This window comes from Topomyia yanbarensis, chromosome 1 (assembly GCF_030247195.1).
Source record: "Topomyia yanbarensis strain Yona2022 chromosome 1, ASM3024719v1, whole genome shotgun sequence".
In the NCBI taxonomy this organism is placed as follows: Eukaryota; Metazoa; Arthropoda; class Insecta; order Diptera; family Culicidae; genus Topomyia; species Topomyia yanbarensis.
The window spans coordinates 127,705,424-127,731,210 of record NC_080670.1 but is presented as its reverse complement, the minus strand read 5'-3'; the positions used below and the strand labels follow the sequence as shown (position 1 = coordinate 127,731,210).

The window sequence follows — 25,787 nt, the reverse complement described above, 5'->3', positions numbered from 1 at the left end:
CCTGAAAAATGGAAAAATGACAAGGTTATTCCTATTTTGAAGCCAGATAAAAACCCAGCAGAAGCATCTAGCTATCGACCAATCAGTTTACTCTCTTCTATTAGTAAATTATTTGAAAAAAATCACTAGAATGATGTCACATATCAATGAGAATTCTATTTTTCTTCCTGAGCAGTTTGGACTTCGTATTGGACATTCAACTACTCATCAACTTGTGAGAGTAACTAACATGATAAAGGCAAATATCTTAGAGGGCTAGTCCGCTGGAGTTGCTCTTCTAGACATCGAAAAAGCTTTCGACAGTGTTTGGCACAAAGGATTATTTGCCAAAATGTATGATTTCAATTTTCCAATTTACACAATAAAGATAATTAAAAATTATCTTACTAACCGTACCCTACAGGTTTCTTATCAAAATTGTAAATCTAATAAGCTTCCAAATCTACCTACAGGCTGTAAACCCTCTTATAAATAGGCAATCTTCAATTGCAACGATTAGCTCTCTTTATAGTTTATTAGTTAGTTTATAAGATTTGTTTAGCTCCAAGTAGGTTTAAAACATCCTACTGAAAAAAAACTTAACTGCGAAAGCATATTATACACTAATAATAATTAACTGACTCATGTAAACAATAGAGATGAAAAGTCACCACTTGTGGCTGAACACCCAATATACTATATTAGAAATGTAATGCAAACAAAACAATATAATCAAATAGAAAATAATATATAAAAAACTAAATAGTTCGATCATATTTTGGTTGTTTTCCTGTAGCTTTCAAATGGGTTACAATATCGCCTTAATAACAAAGAGAAAGTTATTGAAAATTTTATGGGCCTTGCGAAAAAATTATTGTTGTTGATTGAGAATCGCGAATAACTAATGAAAAGTCACAATAAAACAAAATAATTGAGTTGCTAAAACAAAATTTAAAATATCTCGAGAAATACCACATTTTAGAAACTCTTTGTTATGAGCATTTTGATTTAAAATGGCTTATATTCAAAAATAAAATTGTATTGTTGACTGTAAATAGTATGAATTATAAAAAATGTCAAAAGTTGTTGTTAGGAAAACTTTTTTATTGAAAGCTTCTGCATGATCCAAATACATTGAAAAAAATTCCTTTTCGTCTTTAAAACGATATACATTAGATTTTTGACATTTTATGATGGGGTAACACGAATAACTGTTAAAAAGGGCAAAATCACACGAATTAACTGTTTATGTTGGAAAAGTTCCAAACATCTCGAAAAATATCGCATTTTGGAAAATTTTTGTTAAATGCATTTTGATATCAAACGATTCTTAGAAATATATTCTGTAATAAAATTACAGTTTTGTATGTCAATCAGTATGGAATTTAAACACATGTATAAAGTTATTGTTAGAAAACTTTTTCACCGATAAGTTCTCGATCATACAATCACATTGAAAATGTTCCTTTTCTCTTTCTGTTTTTATTCACGAAATATAAAAATTTTTGTTTTTATGAAAAATGTCACAACATTTTTTCCAGTGTATATTTGTTCATGCAGAAATATTCATTCCCTGTAACTCGTTCTCAGGAAGTTTTGCTGTATAAAATAAGGTAATCGAACATTTTTTTTTGAAATTAATGCACGTAGAAATGTCTACGTCCTTTTAAAAAAAATACTCTTGAGTTAAAATAATCTTACTGATAGTAGAAAATGTTTAGTATTCCATGCCGGTGAAATGTGTTAAGTTTCATTGGAATCTAAAATGGTCGGCCACGATTATAAAGATTTTCGGACGGATCTTCATGGAACTCCTCATCATAAACCGTCATAGGATGCCAATGTGGTCAAAGCTACTTTGAATGATCATTAGGGGAGAGTGATGAAACTTGATCGATCGGGATATTTGATTCCCAGGCCATATCTCATAATTTATACGAATAAAGCTATCACGATATAAAAAGAAAATGAAATATATGCTCGTTTATGATGTTTAAAAAACAAATCTGATGTATTAAATGTGGTTTGGAAAAGTTATGTAATATTTTAAAAAATATGTGTTTAACCTTTACAGTACCAAGCTAAAATTTTTCTGAAAATTTTGTTTAAATTTTGCTCTCATTTCGTCAATTTTTGACCGAATTGGATGGAACTGGCTTTAAAAGATCTGGAATTTAGTCCAGTTTCTATATACCGAGTAGTGTTCAAATCCGTGGACCGGTTCCGGAATTAATCCGAATTCCCTTGGGGTATATCCGGCATCCCAGTGGGGTGACTGACGAGTTTTGAAGAAACATCCCATAAATTTAAGTAATTGTATTTTGAAATGTGCTACATATGACTATTTCCCATTGATCCTTCACAATAGACATGAATTGGACCAATCTTGGCCACCGGAGAACTGTTCCGGGAGAACCTAAGAAAATGTATATATTTTTCTATCATTCCAGCGATTTGGGTTCATAGCTTTATACGAAATGCGAAGTTCTTCCAATCATACGGTTCTACAGCTCCCTCAAGGCCATTCCGGCACCGGTTCCGTACGGATGGACATTTGACGCCATTTTGAAAACCAAGATGGCGGCTTCCGGTTACCACAAAACAGTGAAAACCACCATCAATATGGGTGTTATTTGAAAGAGAACGGCCAGCAAAAGCCGGAAATTGACAATTGACGCCATTTTGAAAATCAAAATGGCGATTTCCGGTTACCACAAAACAGTGAAAAGCATCATCAATATGGGTGTCATTCGAAAGGGAGTGGTCAATAGAAGACAGAAATTGATTTTTGACGCCATTTTCAAAACCAAGATGGCGGTTTCCGGTTATCACAGTGCAGTGCAAACCGCCACCAATAATGGCGTCATTGTAAAGCGCTAGCGATCAGCAAAAGCCGGAAAATGATTTTTGACGCCAATTCGAAAACCAAAATGGCGGGTTCCTGTTCCAAAGAAACAGTAAAAACCGTCATCAATATGGGTGTCATTAGAAAAGAGATGGTCACTTGAAAACCAAGATGGTAGCTTCCGGTTACCACAAAACAGTGAAAACAACCATCAATGTGGGTGTTATTTGAAGGAGGAAATTTATAATTGACGCCATTTTCAAAACCAAGATGGCGGTTTCCGGTTACCACAACAGTCAAAAGTATTGTCAATATGAGTGTCATTCAAAAGGGGGGGGGGGGGGGTCAATAGAAGACAGAAATTGATTTTTTCGCCATTTTCTAAGCAAAGATAGCGGCTTCCGGTTTCCACAAGGCAGTGAAAACCACCGTCAATAATGGTGTCATTGTAAAGCGGGTGGTCAGCGAAAGACGAAAATTGGTTGTTTACGCCATTTTGAAAACCAAGATGGTGGCTTCCTGTTCCAAGGAAACAATGAAAACCATTGTCAGTATGGGTGGCATTTGAAACGGGGTGATCAGTAGAAGACGGGAATTGATGATTGACGCCATTCTGAAAACCAAGATGGCGGCTTCCGGTTTCCACAAAACAGTGAAGACTGTCATCAAGATGGAAGTCATTTGCGAGTGGATGGTCGGCAGATACGGATATTGATTGACGCCATTTTGGAAAGCAAGATGGTGGTACCACAAAATAGTCAAAATCATCATCGGTATGGGTTTTATTTAGAAATGAACGGTCACCCAAGTAGCAATTTTTATTTCAACAACTATTTCACACCAACAATAAGTATGTGCTGTTGTGACAGACAACTAAGTTTCTTCGTGACTCAAAAGGTACAGATTTAGACTAATTTTCAATATAGTTCAGCGAAACTTTTAAAACTTGCTCCCGTTTCGTAGTCATTACTATGCGAGAATAACCGAATTAAATCATATTGTTGTCAATATGTTGAACGCAGATCTCAACAAGATAAGTTCATTCTTGCTGATGTTCACATGGGCTATCAATCGGCAATATTATTATAATAATAATTTTCGATAGGGACATGTGTATTTTTCCTCGTTCAATACTGCGGATCGTGATAGTGCGTTGCATTGGAGATGTATTTGTTGATTCACGCGTTCGTGGTTGGTGTCGGCTACATAGTGTGGTATACGTGCAGGTGTGTGGGGCTTCTTCGATGACTTCATCGTTTATGGAGTGATTGCTGGCCTCAATTAAAGCAGTGGATGATATCAAGAAGTTTTGACTCGTGAGCCGCTGCCGAATAATGTGCTGGGGGAACGACGGCGACTGGGATGCCGCGGTTGCCTACTTTGTTTTTTACTTTGTAAGTAAGGGTTTTCCACTACTCGGGTTCTTGTTTGCCCGGCGTACCCTTCTTTTCAGGGCGGCCTAGGTGTTTCTACAGAATTACGGATTTTCGTTTCACAACAAAAAAAGGTAAATAAACTAATAGATTTACCGACTTTTATTCCACCAAATCTCCTCTTTGCTGCACTCTGTCGATGAAGTTGATCAGCTGCTTCTGACGATGGCGGGAAGGCTGGCGGTTTCTTCTGACCGGCCGGGAACACAACGGCCGCGTTCTCCTGCTGGTGTCGTTGGCTGCGCCGGCAGCGGTCCTTGACTTTTAGCTAGGGAGGTGAGCTTGGCTCCTTTGTTGGAACCTCCCTAGCGACGATGGCGAATTATCGCCGGATCTACTCGCTCCCCGCGAGAGATCTCAGAAGTCACCGCAGTGTACTTCCCAGGGTGCACCTTTGGCCACCCTGCTTCGCTCTCCTTGAAGCTTAGCTGTGAAGGAGAGCTAGGCTCGTTCGGCTGATCCTTCACAGCGAAAGCGGAATAGCGTCTTCTGGGTCCTTTATACTTAGCCGGGGAAGCGAGTTGCTCCTTGGCGCTTAGCTTCCTTTTCCGGCGACCCGACACCAAAACACTTGAGTACCCGAACCACGGGTCGGCACTTTTCGAACGGGATTGTCACCATCGCACACGCGCACTTCACCGCACTGGTTATTGTGGCCGGAAACTGTCCCGGAAAAACAAAAAAACTCGGGGCGTCTGTTCGATGCCGTGGTCCGTCACTATCTAAAAACCTCGATGGCCGCCTTCTCCACGACACGAAAAAACAAACACCAACACCAAAAAACCGTACCGCCGCATAGCTATGTGTAGCATATCCAGCACACTTATTGCAGCAAGAGGAGAGCGGTTGCCTATCCAACCCCTTTGTTTCTTGTATACAAACTTAAAACAAAAATTAGTACACCTATCTGATTACACAAAACCGTTCGACGATTGTAAGGACGTGACCCCTATCGGCCTACCTCTGAGTCGATTCCTAGTCCCACCAGGAGTACTTGCTCTAAATTTGAAGCAAATCGGACAAGTCTAGCTACCGGACCAACGTGCCTGAACTTTGTATGGGATTTTTCGACAATTTATATGAAGAAAACCCACTAGCTCGCATTTTCACCGCTAGGTGGCACAGTATGCATCGAATTATCACTGTAAGTGAAAATAAGAAATATAATTTAATTGTGTACAACTTTGTCGAAGACTGCTAGTCAATTTGGCTTTGTTAAAAGAAGTTATCAAACTTTTAGCGAAGTGGTGTCTGAGTCAGTTTTGCATGGGGCCGGTACTAGGTTCTAACAAACTAAACATTTTTGTAGAATAATGGTTAGATTTAGCTGAATAGTATGTTCGGAAGAATTGCAATACATAATACGAGTTATGTCTTGGTTAGAAAATTTTAGTGCCACCTGTAACCGCATAGATGGCGCCAACACTAACTTTTCAACGGAGAGAGATAGAAATTAGGTGTCTTCTACAAATATCACCGGTTCTATTTACTATAGAATCCATTCGAAAAATGGTTTTTGAAGAAAATTGCCCAAGGAGCTTAACTTTTCGCGGCAGTGATGCCAACTATGCGATTTTTTCAGTTAAATATTAAAAGTTTTTTTTTTCTTATTACAAATATTTTAATTTTGAAGATTCTAATACCATCGTGTTCTGTAGATATTTTTACATAAAAACACGTATAATCTCAATATAATTTGAGCGCATCCTGAGATGCACTGTTTTGAAGGGAAGAACTCGAATTTTTCTCATATAAAAATCCATTTTTATTGGCCAAAATTGAGAAAATCTTCAAACAGTCATAAAAATTGACCCTGATCTGCTAAAAAGCAACCAAAAACGTAATTTTTCATAATTTCTCGTCTACTTCACGATAAATTATGTGTGAACTTAGAATACTCAAGTTAGTTTTTTTTTATTGTTGTGCGCCTGCGATTTTATATGGGAAATAGCGTTTTTTTGCTTCAAAATATCGCTGATTTGCTATTTGGCTGAAAAAATCGGATAGTTGGCAGCACTGCCGCCAATAACTAATATATTTTCTAAAGTCCTTGAACAATTTTCTTCAAAACCCATCTTACGGTTTGGTTCTAGAGTAAATAGAACCGGAAATATGTTCAAAAGGAAATCAAAAGTTTTGACAATTTGCCAAAACGGGGGGGGGGGGGGGTGCTCCTATTGCCCGAGGGGTGATTGAATAGACACAAAAATTTGGGTTTTTATATATTGGCCCTAGATGAGCAATTCCTCCAAATTTGATTCAAATCCGCGAAGGTCGATTACACGTGCCTTGATCACTGCGCGTGGAATGACCCTTACATAGAATACATGGGAATTGAGAGGGACCATCAAGCCACCTGATTGAAACGATTTGGGCAAGAAGAGTGGAGTAGCCAGATTCTTGCTGCTAACATTTCGTGAACATTGCGCAGGATTTTCTCCCCGCCTATTGAGGCTACTTTTTATAACAATGGCTTGCATTGTAATTGGCTTATATGGTCTTGTTATTGGAAGCAAAAGCTTCCGTAGTACATGTAAGCGAAGTCACTTTCCGACCACGCAATTCCTTTTTGGCCCTTCGTACAGTAGCATGCTGAGTATGGTCAGAGATGCTTGAACACATCATGCTTTTCGTGTAAAGATTGCTCAGTGCTATGGAGAGTGTTCCTGTTACAAAGGTGGTAGTACCACCGCCACCACTACATCCACTGGCCACCCCTTTCAAATGACACACATACTTATGGTTTTCACTGTTGTTTGTAGTAACCGGAAGCCACCATATTGGTTTTCGAAAATGGCGTCAAAAATCACTTTATGACTACCTCTTTCTGATACCTATACTGATGATAGTTTTCGCTGTTTTGCAGTAACAGGAAACCGCAAACTTGGTTTTCAAAACTGCATAAACAATCAATTTCGTCCTTTTTTCTCACCAATCCCTTTCAAATAACACCTATATTGATGGTAGTTTTCACTACTTTTTGGAAACCGGCAGCCGCCATCTTGGTTTTCAAAATGGCGTCAATCATCAATTTCCGTCTTCTGCTGACACACCCCTTTCAAATGACACCCATATTGATGACGGTTTTCACTGTTTCTTTGGAACATGAACCCGCCATTTTGGTTTTCGAATTGGCGTCAAAAACCAATTTCCGGCTTTTGCTGATCGCTAGCGCTTTACAATGACGCCATTATTGGTGGTGGTTTGCACTGCACTGTGATAACCGGAAACCGCCATCTTGGTTTTGAAAATGGCGTCAAAAATCAATTCTGTCTTCTATTGACCACTCCCTTTCGAATGACACCCATATTGATGATGCTTTTCACTGTTTTGTGGTAGTCGGAAATCCCCATTTCTTTTCAAAATGGCGTCAATTATCAGTTTCCGGCTTTTGTTGACCGTTCTCTTTCAAATAACACCCATACTGCCCATAACAGCATAAGAGTCCCATGTTGAAAACAGCAAGCCGAGAAAAACGCTGTTCAAGATTGTCCCATCCATTGAGCCAAATGGATGGGACAACCATGTTTTGGTATTTTTTTAATATGTTCTGAACAAACCCGGTAATCTCATTTGTGCAGTGTGATTCAGTGGTGATACAGAATACAATCCAACGGATAACTCATTTTCGACAAACATCCACATGGGACTCTTATGCGTTTATGGGCAGCATATTGATGGTGGTTTTCACTGTTTTGTGGTAACCGGAAGCCGCCATCTTGGTTTTCAAAATGGCGTCAAATGTCCATCCGTACGGAACCGGTGCCGGAATGGCCTTGAGGGAGCTGTAGAACCGTATGATTGGAAGAACTTCGCATTTCGTATAAAGCTATGAACCCAAATCGCTGGAATGATAGAAAAATATATACATTTTCTTAGGTTCTCCCGGAACAGTTCTCCGGTGGCCAAGATTGGTCCAATTCATGTCTATTGTGAAGGATCAATGGGAAATAGTCATATGTAGCACATTTCAAAATACAATTACTTAAATTTATGGGATGTTTCTTCAAAACTCGTCCGTCACCCCACTGGGATGCCGGATATACCCCAAGGGAATTCGGATTAATTCCGGAATCGGTCCACGGATTTGAACACTACTCGGTATATAAAAACTGGACTAAATTCCAGATCTTTTAAAGCCAGTTCCATCCAATTCGGTCAAAAATTGACGAAATGAGAGCAAAATTTAAACAAAATTTTCAGAAAAATTTTAGCTTGGTACTGTAAAGGTTAAATCCATCTCGAAGATCTTATCACAATTTTTTTGAACGGTTGTATTAGAACTAATTAGTTATGAATATTTTCATGTTCGATCACTTTCTAAGGGCTTTTGTCTAGGAAAACACGTTTTTCGAATAAAAAGTTTCACAAAACATACAAAAAAAATAAATTTTGTTAACTTTATACAATAGGTATCTTCGATCCCTGTAACACTAGGTATTCTTGATCCCTATCATTAGTTCTCTCAAGCACTTTCGAAATGTATAGAAATAGAAAAACATAATTTTCATAAAGTACCTGGTACAATCAATTGACCTAAAATGTTTTTTCCGTGAACAAATCATGTTATAAGTTATTGAAGGTTGAAAAAGCCAGTTAATCAGCACAGATATAATCGAAAAAAAAAATTGTCTTGACTTTCTGCTGTGGTGAAAGTTTGTCGTGTATCTAAAAAGGTAGCCTTATTGATTAATTTGTCAGGATAGGTGGGTAGCTGAACTTTTGTGTCTATAGGTCATAGTATGCTTTGTTTCTTTAGCCCTAGTAGGTGGGAGATTAAGTTACCACACGTTTTTACAAAAATCTCGTTTTGGTATGATTTTCAAAACTGTTCATATTACTGACAGGACATAGTATTCGGATTTACACATTATTCATAGCTCTTACAATTCGAATTGACTACAAGATGGCGAAATTTGCAATTAAAATTTTTATTTCATTGAAAAGTTATGAGAAAAAAACAAAAGGGGTATCAAGCGTACCCACTCTCCCATAGTGATCTAGACCTGTAAATCAAAGTAATGTTGCACCCTTTTTAATATGCATTACATTATTTGGACATCATGGTGGTACCAGTTTATATGGGAATTTGCTGTGTGGCCGCACTCTTCAACCGGTAACTCCGGAACTGGAAGTCGGATCAATTAAAAATTCAATAGCAGCTTATGGGAGCGTTACACCTTTCAGACGAAACTAAGTTTGTAAAAATCGATTCAGCCATCTCTGAGAAAAGTGAGTGTGAGTTTAAATGACACACACATACATACACTCAGACATTTCCCAGTCTCGACGAACTGAATCAAATGGTACATGACACTCGGCCCTCCGGGCCTCGGGTAAAGAGTGGATTTTTAAAGTGGTAGCCTTTCTTTTTATGAGAAAGGCAAAACATACGCACACCCACAGACATTTGCCGATTTCGACGAACTTAGCCGAATGGTAAAGAATGGACCTCTGGGTCGGGATTAGGTTAACGATGTCCAGAGTGATTACATAACCTTCCTATATGAGAAAGGCAAAACAGCAATAATAACAATTTTCTTCCGCCTAATTAGAGACCCCCTGCAACAATAAAACATGGTCTGCCGGCCAATATCTCCAATCACAACTTCTTTGGTAGAACCCGTTACTCTTTTCATAACCAAATTGTTATCCTAATTATACCTGGAATACGAATATTCAACAATCGCAGCCAAGGAACGTTTTTGTGGCCTCTCTACAAATTATAGGCCATCTATTCAATTTCAACGAGGTGAGATAATGAATCGCAATCCAACATCCATATCGTTGCAACAAATAAATACAATGAACTCGGAGTGTTTGCTTTCATCATTCCCGTGGGAGGTATGCCGTTTTCAACATTCGTGTTTTCGGTAGTTTCGACGCTTTCCATAGATGAAGAAAAAGTCGAGTAACTTAGCCAAGTTTTGATAAGATGATAGATTTTCAAATACTTGCTCGCATGAAAACAGAGTGTGACTGAATTATTAACCCTCTAGTTCCCAACACCGCCTCTAGGCGGGCTGTTTTAAAATCTAAATAAAACTACTAAAACATGATTGTATGATGTCACCTGCACTAGCATTTCTTCCCAACGCTCACATTTCATACACACACATTGATTGAATATTCGTAACTTTCTGTCAAACGCAATTCAAGTTCAAAGTTAAAAAGTCGCGGAAAACGTGGAAGAAACTATTTTGCGTTTAGTGGTAATGTTCATTGGAATCAGTAGCGTCTGGCTCAAATGGCACGTTCCCCATGTTGATCGGAGATTTGTGCCTGTGTTCATTGAGACAATTTTAGCATTTTTTTAAATTTCCAAGCACCAAAAAAATTATTCGTAGATAGTCTATTAGTGGCATTTCGCTTTTGATGTGAAATTTTCTTGTGTAAGTTATCGGAAGTTTAACTTTTTTCAGTAAAGTACTTTGCCTGCCTAGAGGCGGTGTTGGGCATCTGGGCGAAAAAATATTCTGTTTTCCACTGATTGCTAGTGTATTTGTTAAAGCTTGTTTTTTTGTTTGTATTTTCTTTCAAAGGTACAGATAATTATAGTTTAGTTTTCAAAAACGAACCCAAGCCAACTGCTGCCCATTGTGCGTGCTAGAAAAATTTCAGCTGCACTATGGCATATCGTCGTAGGGGATTATCTTCGCTTAGTGACCGGCAAGCAGAGCAGTTTATTGAATCTCTGGACGAAGAGATCGACACGGATGAAGAAAGTGATCCCGGGGACGATTTCTACAGTGATGTGGAATATCACAGCGACTTGGAGGTTGAAGAACTATTTGAATCACCATTCGCGCCAAGACGGGGTAAGAGTACCGCAGCTGAAGATGCGAAGAATGAAGGTCAGGTAAGGGATCGTACACGCCACGTCAAAGCAGGGACGTTCTCAGGATCCGCGGATAAAATAGATCCGAAGTTAACGGAATACAAAAACATCAGCTGGCGCAAGGCGAATCTTATAGTTCCTGAATCGGACCTTCTGTTCCATGTTCCGAAGCTAGATCAATTCAAACATTTTGACATGCCGTTCAAATGTTTTTCGTATTTCATCGATGGGATTCTTGAACACATCGCGGATCAGACCAACCTATATGCAAAGCAAAATAACATCATGACCAGTTTTTCAACAACAGCGGAGGAAATAAGAATTTTTTTTAGTTCTTATCTACATGTCAGTTTACCAATACCCTAGTGTGCGATCTTATTGGGGTGAATATGCATTCCAACCGATACAGAACGCAATGAGCGAAACAGGTTCGATGAGATTCGCAGGTATATATATTTCAACAATAATGACGCCGCCCCTTCGAAGACTTCGGAGAAACAAGATCGTTTATATAAAATCAGGCATGTAATTGACCATTTCAATGAAAAGTTTAAATCGATTCCACTTACCCAACATCTTTGCGTAGATTAGCAAATGTGCGCCACGAAATTGAAAGCGGCAATTCGACAGTATTTCGTCGCTGTTGTGCTATCTTATGACAAACGCCATTTTGGGGTGAACTGAGTTAGATATGCCATGTTGCTAAATTTTAAAATCTCCATAAAGTCGCGTTTTCAGAATTTTGAAATTCTGCTGGGTTACTGAGATATAGCGAAACACGATTATGACAAGCGCCAATTTCTCGAGTGATCGAGTTGTGCTATCTTATGACAAAGAAAAAAGAGACAACATTCTTAGTTTGTTGGCTTGCTATAAGCCGTAAAGCTTATAGCAAGCCAACAGATGTCTCTGACGACATAGGTAATTCCTATGCAGATCAACCATAAGCATTAGCTAGGTTCTTGTCTCGGGAGCAAAACTTTTCCTACCATAGTTTTTTTCTGGGAATGGTTGGCTTATATATTCAAGATTATTGAACAAATTTCCTTTTGAGATTTCCACTTGTTTTGGAAAGTATACCGAAATGTAGTGATGGATTATGCAAGAAGAATATTTGTTTCGTCTAGTCACCTTTCAACAATAACATTGTTTGATAGACATTGTTTCTAAATTGTCAATGAAACCAACTTTTGTTTATTGTTTTTCCTGAATAAAGGAGGAAAATTGGGAAAACTTTGTGTTCCAATACTATCATTTTGCAACCTGATATTGCTGCTATCGCATGGAAAAGTATAATATTGGACATAGTGATCTATAACGCATAATTTTACGAATCAGTTATAATTCATTTTTATATGAAATCTTCTGTGCACATTTGTGACACGTCATACATATTTTATCATGAATACACACTTAGGGACTATTCATAAATTACGTAACGCTTTTAGGGGGGGGGGGGGGGGGGGGTTCGACAAGTTGTTACATATTGTGACATAGGGGGAGGGGGAGTAAGCTAGATCGTTACGTAACATGTTCTCACCGAAGAAAAAATTTTTTTTCAAGGAATTTGTTACGTACTAGTGGAGGGGGGGATAAAGAAATTTGCGACAATTTGTTACATGGGGGGAGGGGGGAGTCAATTTTGGGCAATTTTTGCGTCCCTTATGACACGTATGCGAGCGACTTTAGTTTACATTTTAAGCAAAAACTGTAAGTGTAGTCAACCGATCTTCATACAAATCGAGAGATTATTTCAGAAAAGATAGAAGTATCGAATGTCTTTTCCGAAAAGCTTCTAGCATTTATAAATTTTAAGATATTCAATCTCAAACTTTAAAAATCGTTTGTCTCGAAAAGTGCTAAATGGCGCTTGTCATAAGATAGCACAACAGCGACGATTTTCCTAACAAACCCTGTTTCCTCGTCAACGGCAAGAAAAAAAAAACTACCAGACGCACCGATTTATTCATACATATGAATGGAACTGCACTCACCCATTTCCGTCGATGATGCGATGGAAAACGCGTCCTACAGCTGACAGATTTGTTGCATAGCTCTCCAGCTGGCCACCGATTCTCCAAATCAGCAGCGAAAGTAATCTCGATCCGCGTCTTCGCAGTATTGGAAAATGGGTGCAGTCTCCATTGCAGTTTCTCCCACAGACCGGGTCGATCGCGATGGCGCTCGCGAAAACAAAAGCGCGATCGTTGCGCGCGTTTTGCAGCGGACCGCTTGGCTTGCGGTAAATGAAGCGCCATCCTGCGGACTTGAGGATCTATCCGGCTCGAAGGACCATGTTTACGCCGGGATCTGGCCGATACTCAAGCCCGGGAAACAGTGAAACACAGGGCGGACGAACAGCACCCAAACAGGAAAACTAAACAAACTGGGCTGGCCCCGCACAGGCCAGCAAAAGGGCGTTCTTTTCCGCCTTCTTCGGACCTTTCCAGTCCACACAACACCAGAAAGTCGCTTACAACATAACATTTATTTACACTATTTACATAATTGTTATATTTAATTTCACTGCTTCTAATATTCTAAATATTATGTTGTAGAAAAGAGACTTTTAGTGTTGCGCGGGCTAAAAGTGATTGCAGAAGGCGGAAAAGAACGCCCTTTTGCTGGCCTGTGCGGGGCCAGCCGAGTTTGTTTAGTTTTCCTGTTTGGGTGCTGTTCGTCCGCCCTGTGTTTCACTGTTTCCCGGGCTTGAGTATCGGCCAGATCCCGGCGTAAACATGGTCCTTCGAGCCGGATCTGACCCTCAAGTCCGCAGGATGGCGCTCCATTTACCGCAAGCCAAGCGGTCCGCTGCAAAACGCGCGCAACGATCGCGCTTTTGTTTTCGCGAGCGCCATCGCGATCTACCCGGTCTGTGGGAGAAAATGCAATGGAGACTGCACCCATTTTCCTATACTGCGAAGACGCGGATCGAGATTACTTTCGCTGCTGATTTGGAGAATCGGCGGCCAGCTGGACAGCTATGCAACAAATCTGCCAGCTGTAGGACGCGTTTTCCATCGCATCATCGACGGAAATGGGTGAGTGCAGTTCCATTCAAGTGTGTGAATAAATCGGTGCGTCTGGTAGTCTTTTTTCTTACCGTTGACGAAGAAACACAATTCGCGAAAGTTACACACCTACCGCGCTGTAACAGTAGGTCCAAGCAAGACCGATTCGTGGCCACAACACGTCCCGCTTTCGCTGCGATTCTTCGGGACGAGCTCCGTTGTGAGCCATTTACGTCATCACATATTAGTGAGCACCCTACGACGAAGACTACCAGCCCGATTCACACTCGAAACGAGCCATAGTGTGGCATCAGATGCCAAATCCCACGTCATCAATTCGCGACCACGACGGCCGCTTCATCTAGTGCAGCACAGAACGTGATCGTGTCTTACCTACATAAGCCTGCACTAGATTTGCTCTACCTGCATCAGAGCTGCTTCGTACCCCGTACACGCACACTAGGCTCGTTAAGGAGATCTGGTGGCCAAAATGTGCGCAACGTTAACCAACATATACGCACGATTCGTTCTTCCTGGAAGCAATTGGCTTCACTTTTCCCATCAAAGACGACCGAAGGACGATTCTCATACACACACAACTACACACGGATGTCGAGTCACTTTCCGACCTGGGAAGCAACCAAGTGCTTCATATTTCACCGTTGGTGTTTTCTGGTCCCACCAAAGGGCGATTTGGTGGATTTATGATCGCGTATTCGCCAGAAATCATGCAACCGGAAAGTGACATTCGCCAAATTTACCACGTCATCCGTCAGCTCACCCGATACTGGATCAACTTTCCGTGGGATTCTGTTCCTCAAGGCGGGGAGAATGTTCACGCCGAAGTGAACATCGCACCAGAAAAATGATTTTGACCGCCAAAATCGGCACTTGCAGATAGTGTGCGAAATCAAATATTTTCTCCCCCGACGCACAGATGAAATTATTCTCCAGCCTCAATCACCTAAGGCAAATCCTGCGCTACGATCATCGTTGCCCAGCTGACTGCTGATGTTAGCCACTGGAGAAGACAACAATAAGTTTTCACTGTACGGCGATTTCTACGCAAATTCGTCGCCGTAGCAGCACCGAGAGCAGATGATCGCACACGGGTCATCTTCCCCTTCAGCCGTCTCATGTCCTGTGGGAGCAGCAGGGCAGTACGGGAGTACAAAGTTTATCGCCGATCAAGACAGTCCAGCAGAACTGACTGTGCGTCGCGCTCGCCGTGCTTACGTCGCACGACCGCTTCTCCACAGACCGGGACTTAGAGAAAATTCGAATCAGTGAAATTCAAATATAACTATTTGTGTATATATTGTAAATAAATATTATGTTGTAGAAAAGAGACTTTTAGTGTTGCGCGGGCTAAAAGTGATTGCAGAAGGCGGAAAAGAACGCCCTTTTGCTGGCCTGTGCGGGGCCAGCCGAGTTTGTTTAGTTTCCCTGTTTGGGTGCTGTTCGTCCGCTTTGTGTGTCGTGTTTCACTGGTTCCCGGGCTTGAGTATCGGCCAGATTCCGGCGTAAACATGGTCCTTCGAGCCGGATAGACCCTCAAGTCCGGTCCGCTGCAAAACGCGCACAACGATCGCGCTTTTGTTTTCGCGAGCGCCATCGCGATCGACCCGGTCTGTGGGAGAAAATGCAATGGAGACTGCACCCATTTTCCAACACTGCGAAGACGCGGATTGAGATCACTTTCGCTGCTGATTTGGAGAATCGGCGGCCAGCTGGAGAGCTATGCAAGAAATCTGCCAGCTTTAGGACGCGTTTTCCATCGCATCATCGACGGAAACCGGTGAGTGCAGTTCTATTCAAGTGTGTGGAAAAATCAGTGCGTCTGGTAGTCTTTTTTCTTGCCGTTGAAGAACAAACACAATTCGCGAATGTTACACACCGACCGCGCTGTAACAGTAGGTCCAAGCAGGACCGATTCGTGGCCACAGCACGTCCCGCTTTTGCTGCGATTCTTCGGGACGAGCACCGTTGTGAGCCATTTACGTCATCACATATTAGTGAGCACCCTACGACGAAGTTACCAGCCCGATTCACACTCGAAACCAGTCATATTGTGGCATCAGATACCAAATCCCACGTCATCAATTCGCGGCAAACCGACGGCCGCTTCATCTAGTGCAGCACAGAACGCCGTTCTTCGTATGTGTCACCAACAGACAATCGAAACGGTGCGTGATCGTGTTTTCCCTACATAAGCCTGCACTAGATTTGCTCTACCGACATTAGAGCTGTATCGTACCCCGTACACGCACACTAGGCACCTCAAGGATCTCTGGTGGCCAAAATGCGCACAACGTCAACCCACATATACGCACGATTCGTTCTTCCTGGAAGCAATTGGCTTCACTTTTCCCGTCAAAGACGACCGAAGGACGATTCTCTCACACACACAACTACACGCGGATGTCGAGTCACTTTCCGACCTGGGAAGCAACCAAGTGCTTCATATTTTACCGTTGGTGTTTTCTGGTCCCACCAAAGGGCGATTTGGTGGATTTATGATCGCGTATTCGCCAGAAATCATGCAACCGGAAAGTGACATTCGCCAAATCTACCACGTCATCCGTCAGCTCTCCCCATCCTGGATCAACTTTCCGTGGGATTCTGTTCCTCAACGCACTCCTTGTGGTTGGACCGGAGGAATCCATTTTTTTGCGTGTAATCCGTCTACGGATGTACGGATTGCACCACAAAGTTGATCACATCGCATCACTACACACAGTAAGTTACGACGAAGCGGTTTTGTCACCACCATCAACGAAGCCAAAGCAGTCAACACACCCGCCGGACGAGATGCCGGCCCTCACTCAGGGTATAGAGTCGCCAGACGAGATCCTGGCCCAAGCTCGGGGGAATCGAGCAGTTCCTGAAGCATCTGTAAAGAGCACAAGCCTCGCCGGGCGGGTTCTCGGAACCCCCCGGCTGTGACTTGACAATAGTTAAGTACAATTTTTTCGCTCAGCAGCAACGATGTTTGCGTACAGATTTTCTATTCTTTCAGTTTTCATCGTGATCGTTAACCGCACTATGGTCTGTACGCACAGCCATCCGGACAGAATTTCGGACCGCTTTATCACTCATGCACACATCGCCGTATCAACGAAGCTCTACGATCACCAATCCGACAGAATATCGGACTACACCGTCTATGAGCATCATCCCGACAGAATATCGGTATGAAATCACTTACCATCACCACGAACGTTTGTGCGGTCACGGGATCACCACTCCAGTAGCAGACTGGACCGCACAGTAGTTTTCTGTGATCGCCGTCGACGAGTCACCATCGCCTAGCAACACTATCTCCGGACAGTTTCCGGTCCGTACTACGTCATCGCAAGAAACAGACAATACAACGTCATCACAGCTACATCGCTAGTCCATACCAACTAGCGGAATCGTCAACGCTACCAACTCTATCGTAGTTCGACCCATCTCACAGGCCTAAGCAACAACTTGTTGAATTTCTTTAATAATTCAAGGCGGGGAGAATGTTCACGCCGAAGTGAACATCGCACCAGAAAAATGATTTTGACCGCCAAAATCGGCACTTGCAGATAGTGTGCGAAATCAAATATTTTCTCCCCCGACGCACAGATGAAATTATTCTCCAGCCTCAATCACCTAAGGCAAATCCTGCGCTACGATCATCGTTGCCCAGCTGACTGCTGATGTTAGCCACTGGAGAAGACAACAATAAGTTTTCACTGTACGGCGATTTCTACGCAAATTCGTCGCCGTAGCAGCACCGAGAGCAGATGATCGCACACGGGTCATCTTCCCCTTCAGCCGTCTCATGTCCTGTGGGAGCAGCAGGGCAGTACGGCAGTACAAAGTTTATCGCCGATCAAGACAGTCCAGCAGAACTGACTGTGCGTCGCGCTAGCCGTGCATACGTTGCACTACCGCTTCCCCACAGACCGAGACTTAGATAAATTCGAAACAGTGAAATTTAAATATAAATTCTTGTAAATAGTGTAAATAAATGTTATGATATACAGTAGGACTTTCTGGTGTTGTGTGGACTGGAAAGGTCCGAAGAAGGCGGAAAAGAACGCCCTTCTGCTGGCCTGTGCGGGGCCAGCCAAGTTTGTTTTCGTTTCTGGTGCTGTTCGTCCGCCCTGTGTTTCACATGTTTCCCGGGCTTGAGTATCGGCCAGATCCCGGCGTAAACAAACCCTACAAATGGGGCTTCAAGCTATTTGTTCTGTCAGATTCCTATAGATTTTAGTATTCTTTCGAGGTTTACTGTGGTGCTGGCGATAACTTGGTGTTGCCGGGAATCCCTGATTTGGGGGCAGCAGCTAATGTAGTTGTGCGGCTATTAAAGATACTTCCGGATTTCAAAAACCACATCATGTATTTCGATAACTTTTACACATCTTTACCGTTGCTTACATATCTTCGCTCGAGAGGTGTATTTTCGTTTTGGCCCAAACATTCAGTTATCAAAAATTAAACCTTTTTTCCATTATACAGGTATATTCTCTCTGGGAACTATTCGAAACGCTAGAATTCCAAACAGTAAGCTTCCCACTGATGCTGAATTAGAGAAGCGTGAACGAGGCTATTCGACAGAATATGTTGGAACAGTGCATGGAGCTACAGTTTCATCTACTGTGTGGAAAGATAACAAAGTGGTCAGGATGGCATCGTCCTACGTTGGCGTCAAATCAAGGACAAAGAAGAATGAGGACTCTAGCGAAACTGTTTCTCGCTTTATCCGTGCCAGTAAACGTCGCATTGATGTTCCGTGCCCACCTATGATTCGTGAATACAACCGTCATATGGGAAGTGTCGACATGGCAGATGGGCTTATTGGTCGTTATCGTATTGATGTATCATTTCTTAGATATGGCTATGGTGAACGCGTACGTTTTGTTCGAACGTATACATAATGTAGATTCAACCGATGTTTTGTACAAACTCCCTAATTTTCGCGTCGATGTTGCGAAAGCAATGTGCAACTTAGAAGTTTCAGTGAGTGCAAGAATGCCCGGTCGTCCATGTATGATTTTAACCAAGAAACAATTCATTTCAAAGCGACCTTATCTACCAACTAATGATACCAGATATAATGGAATCGGTCATTTCCCGGAAATGCTGCCCCGCTCCGCAAAGAGAACTTGCAAAAACCAAGGATGCAAATAGTCAACGCAAGTCAAATGTCTGAAGTGTGATACCCATCTATGTATAAAGTCAGACAAGGATTGCTTCTACTCTTTCCATCACAAATAATAACAATCACGATCGGTTAAGAAAAAAATGTTATTGATTTTTATACGCCCAGGTGCCCAAGGCCGCCTCTAGGTGGTGTACTTATTTTTAGGTTAAAATGAAAGATCTGTAGTTTTCATGAACTGAGATTATGTTTTTCGTTTTTCTCACTACAAAATCTATCTTCAATAGTTTTTTCAAGCAAAAAAAATTTGGGCACTAGAGGGTTAATGTGTTATCAAAATTTTAATCCAGCGAAAAACCCAGAAAAAAAATTATTTTAGTTATCTTAGGAACTGAAACTAGCTGGGATGATAGAATGAAAGAGAAATAAATTTTTAGCAGTGATTTTAACGTATTCATCGACAACCGGAATTTTTACGAATCTCAAAAGAAGTCTGGCGGAGGGTTCTTATAGGTGTTTCGTCTCAATTCAATTTCTAAATTCTGAAATTCTATTCACGGTGAAGTTTAACGAAGTTGAACATGTGTGGGTTAAATCAAACATAGCAGACGAAATGCATTTTTTGCCTCTGTATATTTCCAACCGGAGCATGATTAAGTAGAAAATTGTATGAAACCCACAAAGCTTAACATTTGGCATAAAGATTACCTGAAATAGTTGGAATTTTATCAGCAATGGCACTAAGAATTGTTTCAAGTTTCTACAACACTAATAATTTCAATAACAAATATTTGTAATAAACTAACACATTGTATATAACGGAAAATTCTGGAACAAGATAATTTAGCAACCGATACACCTTTCTGATTAGAGCTTGTTTAATGTTTACTCCATTTATTCCACAGGAGTATACGATGTAGTCGCCGTGTTGTTGTATGTTATAGCGCTGGTACAAACTCGTTCGACGGGGGGCATGGACTACTGGTACAATCCCTGTCATCATAACAACAATAAAGTCCCATCTTTTATGGGCTACCCAATAACGAAAGAAGATATGACTAGGATGAAAGAACAACTTAATACATCACTTGGATCTGTACAAGAATCTGTAAAGAACTTTGTAAGTATTGTAAACATCTTCCCAATATTCATTAAACAAGGCAGTAGTGTATGAAAATTCCGGGTGTTGTTTCGGATCAAGTCATGGTTTGTATATTTTCAAATTGGTTTTAAATAAGTGTAAGAATGACCTATTTCAGGTCTTCAATTGCACAACAGAGAATAAAAGTCGCAAAGAAAAAACATGCTTCGTAATACCCGCTTCAAATATATTGGAATATAAAAACCGGATATAAACTTCGAGCATAAAAATCGGACTGGGACATTCCTCTGCAAAGGTCGGATAAAAAACCTTAAGTATAAAAACCGGATGAAAATATGTGCGATTCTTACAAAGTAGTTTTTGTTAGCCGATATTTTATCTTGAACATCACGATATACGGATGCTCGTGCGAATTTTACCGAGTTTGGTGAACATTTTTTAAGCGATTCTTATGCTGAAGAATCTCCGTCCGATTTTTACGCTTGAAGTTGATTTCCTATTTTTGTATTCTAATATATTTGAAACGGGTTTTACGAAGCATAAACTAACCTTGCGACTTTTATTATGGGTTGCTCAATTAAACATTATTTTGTTTTCTCGTCGCATGCAGGCTGCTATGTTGAATAAATCTCTCATTGTCACCATGTGTATGCTTGATATTAGTAATAACACCACTGACTATAGAATTAAAAAAATCGAAATTTATTCTATCGGCCTGCAATGTGCTAGGTGGACCCTAAAGGTCTTAAGGGTGAGGGTTTCAGCGCGAAAAAAAAAAACAATTCCTTCGCGATTTTTTTGGGACATTTGGGTGAAGCGAATTGATCAAAACTTTTGTACATTATACTGTATCATTTCAATAACATTCTGTAATTTTGACGTAGGACTTACGTCTTTCATTACTATACTGGGTATCATTTTAAAATCTTCGAAATGGAAGCGTTACGAACACTTTGAACCTTAATAACTTTCCTCCTGCTAAACGAAATGCCAATCTTGTTTCATTAATCGAAAGGAAAACGTTCAACGCTTGCTATTGATACCTTGTTAGCTATGTAAAACTTGTTTAAATAGTTCAAAAACTACTTTTAATGCGAATCAACATTAATTATAGAACTTATAAATATGGGTGTCACAGTTTTTCACAAAGCCAGACGTTTCTAAGCCACAGAGCAGAACACACGTACGTGTGCTGCTTATCGAGAAACTGCATTCGGACCACCAATTAACTACTGCCCTATCGCTGCCAATCAGGAACTGTCGTCGCTCTGCGTGAAATTCATCGCTCTCAGAAGTTGATAGAGCTAATAATCCGCAAGCTGCTCTTCCAGCGTCTGGTCCGTGAGATTGCGCAGGATTTCAAAACTGATATACGCTTCCAGAGCTCAGCCATACTAGCCCTCTAAGAAGCCAGCGAGACCTACCTGGTTAATTTGTTCGAGGATACCAATCTGTGCGCTATCCACATCAAGCGAGTCACCATCATACCTAGTGGGAACCTAAATTTGGTGTATCCTCCAGAACAAAACAACAAAAGGTCCTTTTCAGCACCATCAATCATTTTTAGTAAGAGTTTTTAGCAGAAATTTACCCCCAAAAGTTGTGGGTTGATGTGTGTGTGTGTGTGTTTTCTTGGGATTTTTACAGCAAACAACTTATCAACCTTGTATCGATCAACAGTAGCATGTGAAAAACTTCCATTCAAAAGGAGGAGAAGCTTACGGCTGATTTCACATATTTAAGATAGGGTTTTTGTGGGCCTCGTCTTATAAATAGAAAAATAACCAGGAGGCAGGGTACATATATAAGAAACTTTTTCACATTTTAGCTATGTGGACTATACGTCAATCTAGAATAGTGGAGCATATCAAATTAACTCTTTATATGACGAAAATAGTCGCCTCAAGGGCGGGTTTTTCATTGTTACGATCAGAAATGCAATTTTGATAGCAAGGGCATTCTTTTTCCATGCCATTCGCAAAGGAATCGGTTCATTATACATCGTCCACCAAAGGGGCGGGTCAACGAACGAACGAAATGCGATAAACATAGAAAAGGATGGACTTTCGTTTCGCATCGGTCGAGTGTAAAAGATAGGTACAACCGGTTTCAATTCGCACCTAGCAGCAGTAGTCGTCATCGCACCGAAAGCTAGGTAAAAGTGAAACCGTCGAAAAATCCGCTGGTGGCGGCAAGGCACAGAAGAACATCCTGAAAGGAGAAGAGGCGAAAGGTATCTACTTCTACAAGGCTCTACAATTGCAAGTTCATCCGGACACCAGAGCCTAGTCGAAGGCAATGAGCATCATGAGCAACTTCATGAACATTTTCGAGTGCATTGCGAACGAGGCTTCTAGACTGGCGCGAGGTAAAGACTGCCGTTCGTTTCCTTTTATAAGTTTGCCAAACATGCATAATCGGTAGGTACTAATGCCGTTAACAAGTATACCAGCTCGAAGTAAGTCGTCGCCGGATGCCACACCCCATCATCGCCCCTTTTCAGGGCCAATAAAACAATAACTGGTAAAGAGTTGAATTGAAAGATAAATTTATACCGTAAAACTAGGGTTACTTGCAACACTTTTCTACTTCAAAGCCGGTACACGGTGTCTGTTTTTAACAACTTTATGCAAAAAAATTCGGCATCTCTGAAACTTCAAGATATGAAAGAAGAGGCTTTCCCCTTTCATTTGAAACCAACATCAAAATAATCCGTCTAGAGCAACTTTTTTTTGAAGTTTTTTTTCGTGAAAACTTAGATTTTACAATGGTAATAGTTCATATTTCTGGACCTAGATGATGCTTTAGACATTCGAACAATACTAAAAGTGAGATTCTGATAGATAATTTAATAGTCTACGACTTTGTTCACAACTAAAAACTGATTTGAAATTATCTGAAAAAGTTGTTTAGTATTCTAACGAAATCCAAGTCTAAGTTAGTTTTACAGGAGACCTAGTGGTTTGTAAGTCAATTAACTCGCACTTTTTTAATTCGCCAAATAGTTGTGTTTAGTTTAACAGTGCATTCAGCGGAATTTGAGAACTTGGAAAGTCTCATATTTTAGCTGAAAATTATAATTCCAGATTCCACCTACTATAGGGCACCACTAATATTTGTGGGATGAGAAGTCTTAGATAAGTGTTGACCAAACTAGTATGATATTAATATTCTTTTCCAAGATGGTGAGTAGTCCCTCCCGCAGAAACAGCTGTTTCAATGATGTATGCCTTCTTTTTCAATTGTTCTTGGGGATGACTGATAACTATTTTAGCATGAACCTCCTACTCTGTTAGCATTTTCGTATAAAATTCACTTGCAGGGGCGGCGAAACACTTTACGCCCGAGTGGGTAGAAAGTATAGGGTGAGGGGTCCATTAGTAAGGATTGTTTCTCTTTTCGCAATGCACACGCTTACATTACATTCACATTAAATTTATGCAAATGAAATTGTGGTACATCGATGTTTTCAAATGTGTGTAATGCGAGATACATGCGTTGCGCATCTAAATTTTTTGAAATGGTTCAAAATTTCGAGTAGGTAATTACCCACTCGGTTATTTTCGAGTGGGTAGTACTACCCATACTACCCACGCTTTCCGCCGGTCCTGTTCACTTGTCATGAACTTCAACCTTTATATTTGAACAAACTAAATGAAACTTTTAACACCATTGCAATATTTCGCGTATTTCATTGCAACGCTTGATTAAAACCGCTGGTTATCCGTTTTCAAACAGTGAACAAAAAACTTTGGGTTTTTGGATCAAGATAATTTTTTTTGGGATATATTCGAAGACTTCTTTGTATATAAGGTTTTTCTTGTACTCAAGCCGTATTTTGTTTTCAAAAGTAATACATTTCGTATAATCTAGGATCAATTTAGTAACGATCTCTCGCATAATTGATAGGAAATGGCCGTAAAATCCAACTGCCACAATATACTGTGCGGAGAAAATTTGAATAAATCGTTTCACGCTAACCACTAACTTGGACAGTTACTGCAGTGGTTTGCATTCAATTAGAAACGGTGTGTCCCAACATTTCGTCTTGAACGGAATTATAATAGCTGACTGAAACGATCATAACCTAAATTATGCGATATATGGTCCTTTCTAAAACATAGATGTAAGTAAACCCTTGTAACCAAGCGATACCTTCCGATGAATGGTAGTTCCTTCGAACCTATCAGTAAAAATTACAAACTTGAACCAAAAGCAAAAATAGTTTTCTGTCTCGGAAAATTGGGATGTTTGACATTCAAATTTTCAGAAGGTCAATTAGAATTGTCAACGAAGAAGTTGTAATGAATCCCGTCAAATATTTTCATGCCATTAAACCCAATTATTTTTTGGTAATGACATAATCAGAATCAGGAATCAGAATATATTGGCTTAAATGGCACGTTCCCCGTATGTATCGGGGATTTGTGCCTTGCCGTGGGTTTTCATCATTTCCTGAGCGGAAGGAAAGGATAATGAGGTGTGGGATGTAGAATTGGAAGGGTGGGAAAAAATGACAGCACAAAAACAAAAATAAACAGCAGGTAAGTTAAACTCACAAGTAGTTCAACTTGCCTGCAAATAAGCCTAAAGCTCTTTACCACATTGGATAAGAGACTTTAGTATGTCTCTGAGTTTCAGTCATCCAAACATGGTTTCGTCTATATAAGGACGGCCGAACACTCGAAATCGCAATTGCGCTACCGCTGGACAGTTGCATATCAGATGATATGAAGTTCCGTAGTCGGATTCACAAAGATCACATGAAAAAAACTCAGCGCGCTGAATAGTTGCGTTGCGTTGCGTTGCGTTGCGTTGCGAAGCACGGTGCTATTCGTAGATTGCATACTAACGATTATCATGTTGCCTATAGGTAGTTCAACTCATCTTGCTTGTGAGATAAATGATCGGGAATGAACTTTATCTCTTTTGAGTTCAGTAAACCAATAGCATGAGAATCATTATTGCTGGCCACGACCATCTTCACCGATACTTAGGATAGGGTAGGAAATGTTGATGTAATACCTACTTAGAGAAGGCCTCCGACTCAGCGACGCTTCCATAGGTTATACGGAGTTGGATTGAAGGACAGATATAGGTCTAGGATTCGCCACAAACAGGCAATGCGACCACGTAATGAATGTTTTTATTCGGTGGGATGGTTAGTCTTCGAATATACGAATGCTCAAAGCAAAAAGACATTTATTTATGTTTTTCTTGTGTTTAAACTCAGAATAGCCGGCCATCGAGAGTAATTACCTTTTTCCCTAAACTACAGCAAGTTGAACTCCAAACAGCCGGCCGTAGGAGTATTGCTAAAACTGTGAGTTAATCTCATATCTATACTCGATATTCGGTACGATCGCGCGTGATTGGTGAAAGACTAAGTAAAGTGGGAAATGATCGAGAAGCAATATCAAGAATAAACAATTTGTGACA

The 25,787-nt window shown here is 40.7% G+C and overlaps 1 protein-coding gene across 1 annotated transcript in view; it reads left to right on the top strand.

Moving 5' to 3' along the window:
* Positions 1–10,885: 10,885 nt before the first annotated feature.
* Positions 10,886–25,787, top strand: part of LOC131675910 (uncharacterized) — a 198,296-nt gene continuing 183,394 nt past the window's right edge. The window contains exons 1-2 of the mRNA XM_058955038.1: positions 10,886–11,111; positions 20,152–20,366. Coding sequence (XP_058811021.1) covers positions 10,886–11,111; positions 20,152–20,366 — 441 coding nt within the window. The remainder of the gene's footprint in view (positions 11,112–20,151; positions 20,367–25,787) is intronic.